The following is a 7,097-nucleotide window of genomic DNA, read 5'->3' as shown; positions in this document are numbered from 1 at the left end:
CCCAAGGCACCATTTCTATCCCTGGCCACTGTCTGAAGCTGAATCATAGAATCAAGTCTAGGTCATTAATATAGATCAAGAAACGCAGTGATCCATATACTGATCCCTGGGGATCGTTCGCAACCTTGGTGTTGTGTTGCACCCTGAAGTGACCTTTCGACCACATATCTGCTCCATTACCGAGACTGCCTATTTCCACCTCTGTAATTTCGCCCAATTCCAGTTCCAATTTCAGCCCTGTCGACCCTGCAAAGTCCTCCTTACTAACATCTGGGGGCTTGTGCCAAAGTTGGGAGAGCTGTCCCACAGACTAGTCAAGCAACAGCCTGACATAGTCATACTCACGGAATCATATCTTACAGACAATGTTCTTAGACACTGCCAACACTATCCCTGGGTATGTCCTGTCCCACCGGCAGGACAGACCCAGCAGAGGTGGTGGCACAGTGGTATACAGTAGGGAGGGAGTTGACCTGGGAGTCCTCAACATCGACTCCGGACCCCATTAAGTCTCATGGCATCAGGTCAAACATGGGCAAGGTAACCTCCTACTGATTACCACCTACCACCCTCCCTCAGCTGATGACTCAGTACTCTACCATGTTGAACACCACTTGGAGGAAGCACTGAGGGTGGCAAGGGCACAAAATGTACTCTGGGTGGGGGACTTCAATGTCCATCACCAAGAGTGCTCAGTAGCACCACTACTGACCGAGCTGGCCGAGTCCTAAAGGACATAGCTGCTAGACTGGGTCTGCGGCAGGTGATGGGGGAACCAACATGAGGAAAAAACATACTTGACCTCGTCCTCACCAATCTGTCTGCTGCAGATGCATCTGTCCATGACTGCATTGGTAGGAGTGACCACCGCACAGTCCTTGTGGAGATGAAGTCCCGCCTTCACATTGAGGATACCGTCCATCGTGTTGTGTGGCACTATCACCGTGCTAAATGGGATAGATTTCGAACAGATCTAACAATGCAAAACTGGGCATCCATGAAGCGCAGTGGGCCATCAGCAGCAGCAGAATTGTATTCAACCACAATCTGTAACCTCATGGCCCGGCATATCCTCCATTCTACCATTACCATCAAGCCAGGAGACCAACCCTGGTTCAATGAAGAGTGCAGGAGGGCATGCCAGGAGCAGCACCAGGCATACCTCAAAATGAGGTGTCAACCTGGTGAAGCTACAACACAGGACTATCTGCGTGCCAAACTGCGCAAGCAGCATGTGATAGAGCTAAGCGATCCCATAACCAACGGATCAGATCTAAGCTCTGCAGTCCTGCCACATCCAGCCGTGAATGGTGGTGGACAATTAAACAACGAATTGGAGGAGGTGGCTCCACAAATATCCCCATCCTCAATGCTGGGGAAGCCCAGCACATCAGTGCGAAAGATAAGGCTGAAGCATTTGCAACAATCTTCAGCCAGAAGTGCCGAGTTGATGATGCATCTCGGCCTCCTCCTGAAGTCCCCAGCATCACAGATGCCAGACTTCAGCCAATTCGATTCACTCCGCGTGATATCAAGAAACAACTGAAAGCACTGGACACTGCAAAAGCTATGGGCCCTGACAATATTCCGGCAATAGTACTGAAGACCTGTGCTTCAGAACTTGCCACGCCCCTAGCCAAGCTGTTCCAGTACAGCTACAACACTGGCATCTACCCTGCAATGTGGAAAATTGCCCGGGTATGTCCTGTACACAAAAGGCAGGACAAATCCAACCCGGCCAATTACCGCCCCATCAGCCTACTCTCTATCATCAGTAAAGTGATGGAAGGTGTCATCAACAGTGCCATCAAGCAGCACTTGCTTAGCAATAACCTGCTCAGTGACGCTCAGTTTGGGTTCTGCCAGGGACACTCAGTTCCTGACCTCATTACAGCCTTGGTTCAAACACGGACAAAAGGGCTGAACTCAAGAGGTGAGGTGAGAGTGACTGCCCTTGACATCAAGGCAGCATTTGACCAAGTATGGCATCAAGGAGCCCGAGCAAAACTGAGGTCAATGGGAATCAGGGGGAAAACCCTCCGCTGGCTGGAGTCATACCTAGCGCAAAGGAAGATGGTTGTGGTTGTTGGAGGTCAATCATCTGAGCTCCAGGACATCACTGCAGGAGTTGCTCAGGGTAGTGTCCCAGGCCCAACCATCTTCAGCTGCTTCATCAATGACCTTCCTTAAATCATAAGGTCAGAAGTGGGGATGTTCGCGGATGATTGCACAATGTTCAGCACCATTCGTGACTCCTCAGATACTGAAGCAGTCCGTGTAGAAATGCAGCAAGACCTGGACAATATTCAGGCTTCGGCTGATAAGTGGCAAGTAACATTCGCGCCACACAAGTGCCTGGCAATGACCATCTCCAACAAGAGAGAATCTAACCATCTCCCTTTGACATTCAACAGCATTACCATTGCTGAATCCCCCGCGATCAACATCCTAGGGGTTATCATTGACCAGAAACTGAACTGGAGTAGCCATATAAATACCGTGGCTGCAAGAGCAGGTCAGAGGCTAGGAATCCTGAGGCGCGTAACTCATCTCCTGACTCCCCAAAGCCTGTCCACCATCTACAAGGCACAAGTCAGGAGTGTGATGGAATACTCTCCACTTGCCTGGATGGGTGCAGCTCCAACAACACTCAAGAAGCTCAACACCATCCAGGACAAAGCAGCCCGCTTGATTGGCACCCCATCTACAAACATTCACTCCCTCCACCACCGACGCACAGTGGCAGCAGTGTGTACCATCTACAATATGCACTGCAGCAATGCACCAAGGCTCCTTAGACAGCACCTTCCAAACCCGCAAACTCTACCAACTAGAAGGACAAGGGCAGCAAATACATGGGAACACCACCACATGCATGTTCCCCTCCAAGTCACACACTATGCTGACTTGGAACTATATTGCCGTTCCTTCACTGTCGCTGGGTCAAAATCCTGGAACTCCCTTCCTAACAGCACTGTGGGTATACCTACCCCAAATGGACTGCAGCGGTTCAAGAAGGCAGCTCACCACCACCTTCTCAAGGGCAATTAGGGATGGGCAATAAATGCTGGCCTAGCCAGCGTTGCCCACATCCTATGAATGAATAAAAAAAAATTTCACCCCACCTCATCCACGTCTTTGCTATCCGTGGTTTTGACTAGTCTGATGTTTTCCTTGCCGGCCTCCCATCTTCCACTCTATGTAAACTTGAGCTCGTCTAAAAATCTGCTGCAGTATTGTAACTTGCTCCAGGTCTGGTTCACCCATCGCTGCTGTGCTTGCTGACCTACACTGACTAGGTCCCTGTCTGACAACACCTCAATTTTAAAACCTTCACCGCGTTTTTGAATTTCTCCATGGCCTCACCTCTCCCTATCTCTGTAACCTCCTCCACAGCCTTTGAGATATTTGCACTCCATCAATTCTGACTTCTTGTATAGCCACAATTTTAATTGCTCCACCATTGGTACCCGTGCTTTTGGTTACCAAGACCCTAAGCTCTGGAATTCCCTCCCTAAACCTGTCCACCATCGAGATTCTGCTTAAAATCCATCTCTTTGTTCAAATTTTGGGTCATCTGTCCTTATTTCCTTCTGCGCCTCAGTATCAAAAATATTTTTATTGATAATGCTCTTCTCAAGCACCTTGGGGGTAGTTTGCTATGTTAAAGGTGTTATATAAATGCAAGCTATTGTTGTTTTTAGCTGCCTTGCTCCCACTTTAAGTCTGCTGGTTTAAACCTAGTTATTTGACGCTTTTTTCAGATGAAGATCCTTAGATACTCAACTGCAACTTCCAAGAAGACGCTGGCGAACATCCACTCAAAAGAAGACATAATCAAACTTCAGCGGATTAAATCGAACATCTTTTCAGGAAGCACCTGTTGGTCCTCCGAACCAGAAATCCAATGTCAACTCTTGACACTACAACAGCTCGTTGGCGCAAAAGTATCTCTGCTACCCCAGCCAACCAATTCTCGAGTTCGCTTTTCAAGGGAAAGAATGATTAAGACCTGTTGATTCAATGAATCTCGCTTTCTGTCGGTTGAGAAATTCACTGCTTTGCTTCGAAAACGTTCTCGAACCTTCCATGTCAAAACGACCTTTACAAAGATGGCCGCTGCGCAAGCAGCGCCCTCCCCTCTGCGCAGGCGCGAGACTTCTCCCGAACGGTGACTCTCTAGCGGCGGTGATTTACTAGGCTTCAGGCTTCTTGTTCCAGAAGTTTCTGAATTGGCGACGTTGAGAGGACAGTGATGGCGGCCGAACGGTGAGTGTGGCGGTATGCGTCCGTGATGGTGTGAAGTGCGGGCCCAGTAGTCCGGCTAATAACTGCTCCTCCCCCTTTGTTTATCTTTTTGATTTGGCAGATTTTTTACAGACCAATCCATCGCGGAGTGTCCGGAGAAAGCTCTGGAGGTGAGTTATAGCGTCTTCTGTTTGAATGCGCGGGTCTTCAGTTTCCAATGTGGTGAGAGTTACTGTAGACAGGGCCACCCCGACTGGGCCATGAACATGTGGAGGCGAGACCGAACTCGGGTGCAGCATAGTTACAGGGTGGGGAATAATTGAAGCAAAAGGTAAACTTTACATTCATAGAAACTTGTAGTACAGTAGGAACCCTTTCGGCTCATGGTGCCACTGATATGATGAACAATTTTTTTCCAAATCATTCATGGGATGTGGGCCTTCTTGGAAAGGCCGAGTATTTGTTGTCCATCACGAATTGCCCTTGAGAAGGTGGTGGTGAGCTGCCGCCTTGAACCGCTGCAGTCCATGTCGTGTAGTAACCCACAGTTAACTGTAAGGAAGGGAGTTCCAGGATTTTGATCCAGCCAAGTCAGGATGGTGTGTGACTTGGAGTGGAACTGGAGTTGGGTGTGTCCCCCATAAGCCTGATACGGGTTTGAAAGGCGCTGTTGAAGGAGTCCGGAACCAGGGGTCATAGGATAAGGATACCTATATTTTTGAGCTTTTAGCCGTCTGGCCTGATTACCTCTTTATGTGGCTTGGTGTTGTTTTATTTTATAATGGCTCTGTAAAACACCTTGGAAGGTTTTATCATTTTTGATAAAAAGGAGGTATTGGGAAAGCTGGCTGTACTTAAAAGTTAAGTCACTAGGACCAGAACAGATGCATACGAGGATGCTGAGGGAAGTAAGGGTGGGAAGTGTGGAGGCACTGACCATGATTTTCCAATTCTGCTTAGTACAGAGGTGGTGGCAAGAGTACTGAACAATTACAAATGTTACATCTTTGTTCAAAAAAGGGCCTAAGAATAAACCCGGCATCTGCAGGTCAGTCAGTTTAGCCTCGGTGGGAAAGCTTTTCAAAATGGGCATAAAATTAGCCAGATTTTAAAATTATTTCAGATTTTCAGCATCTGCAGTATTTTGCTTTTATTTTAGACAGAACTAGTCATCAGGACAAATGTGGATTAATTAAGGAAAGCCAGCAAGCGGGTTAATAAGGGTAATGCGGTTGCTATGGTATACATGAACTTGTCAGCCCATGGATTAAAAGGGACAGTGGCAGCATGGATATGAAGTTGGCTGTGTGACAGGAAATAAGAGAGTACTGGTGAACGGTTGTTATTCAGACTAGAGGAAGGTATACAGTGGGGATCCCCAGGGGTTGGTATTAGGCCTGCTACTTGTCTTGATCTGTATCAATGACTTAGGTCAAACATGGGCAAGGAAACCTCCTGCTGATTACCATCTACTGCCCTCCCTTCAGCTGATGAATCAGTACTTATCCATGTTGAACAGCACTTGGAGGAAGCACTGAGGGTGGCAAGACTTCAATGTCCATCACCAAGAGTGGCTCGGTAGCACCACTGATAACTGAGCTGGCAGGGTCCTAAAGGACATAGCTACTAGACTGGGTCTGCGGCAGATGGTGAGGGAACCAACAAGAGGGAAAAATATACTTGACCTCGTCCTCACCAATCTGCCCAAGACAGTATTGGTAGGAGTGACTTTGTGGAGGCACAATCCGGTCTTCACATTGAGGATACCCTCCATCGTGCTGTGTAGCACTTCTTCTTTGGCCTCCTTGTCTCGGGAGACAATGGGTAAGCGCCTGGAGGTGGTCAGTGGTTTGTGGAGCATATCCTGGAGTGGCTATAAAGGCCAATACTAGAGTGTGTAGCACTACCACTCTGCTAAGTGGGATAAATTTTGAACAGATCTAGCAATGCAAAACTGGGCATCCATGAGGCGCTGTCGGCCGTCAGCAGCAGCACAATTGTACTCGACCACAATCTGTACCCACATGGCCCGTCATGTCCCCCATTCTACCATTGCCATTAAGCCGGGGATCAACCGTGGTTCAATGAAGAGTGCAGGAGGGCATGCTAAGAGCGCACCAGGCTTACCTCAAAATGAGGTGTCAACCTGGTGAAGCTAAATCCCGCGACTGCTTGCATGCCAAACACCTCAGCGGCGTGTGATAAACAGAGCTGTGCGTTCCTCCAACCAACGGATCAGATCTAAGCTCTGCAGTCCTGCCACATCCAGTTGTGAATGGTGGTGGACAATTAAACAACTAACTGGAGGAGGTGGCTCCACAGCTATCCCCATCCTCAATGATGGGGGAGTCCAGCACAGCCATGCAAAAGCGAAGGTTGAAGAATTGGCAACAATCTTCAGCCAAAATTGCCAAGTGGATGATCCATTTTGGCCTTGTGAAGTCCCCAGCATCGCAGATGCCAGTCTTCAGCCAATTTAATTCACTCCTCATGATATCAAGAAACAACTGAAGGCACTGGATACTGCAAAGGCCATGAGCCCTGACAACATTCTGGCCTGTGCTCCAGAAGTTGCCAGGCCCCTAGCCAAACTGTTCCAGTACAGCTACACCACTGGCATCGACCCGGCAATGTAGAAAATTGCCCAGGTATCTCCTGTACAAAAAAAGCAAGACAAATCCAACCCGGCCAATTACCGCCCCGTTAGTCTACTCTCGATCATCAGTAAAGTGATGGAACGTGTCGTCTACAGTGCTGCCAAGCGGCATTTGCTTAGCAATAACCTGCTTAGTGACACTCAGTTTGGGTTCCGCCAGGGCCACTCAGCTCCTGACCTCATTACAGCCTTG

The 7,097-nt window shown here is 48.6% G+C and overlaps 1 protein-coding gene across 1 annotated transcript in view; it reads left to right on the top strand.

Moving 5' to 3' along the window:
• The first annotated feature begins 4,157 nt into the window (after positions 1 to 4,157).
• Positions 4,158 to 7,097, top strand: part of sugt1 (SGT1 homolog, MIS12 kinetochore complex assembly cochaperone) — a 162,578-nt gene continuing 159,638 nt past the window's right edge. The window contains exons 1-2 of the mRNA XM_068034116.1: positions 4,158 to 4,269; positions 4,370 to 4,418. Coding sequence (XP_067890217.1) covers positions 4,256 to 4,269; positions 4,370 to 4,418 — 63 coding nt within the window. The 5' untranslated portion in view covers positions 4,158 to 4,255. The remainder of the gene's footprint in view (positions 4,270 to 4,369; positions 4,419 to 7,097) is intronic.

The sequence above is a fragment of the Heterodontus francisci genome, chromosome 6 (assembly GCF_036365525.1).
Source record: "Heterodontus francisci isolate sHetFra1 chromosome 6, sHetFra1.hap1, whole genome shotgun sequence".
Lineage (NCBI taxonomy): Eukaryota > Metazoa > Chordata > Chondrichthyes > Heterodontiformes > Heterodontidae > Heterodontus > Heterodontus francisci.
The sequence above is the reverse complement of the archived record's forward strand: the minus strand, read 5'-3'. Positions and strand labels throughout refer to the sequence as shown.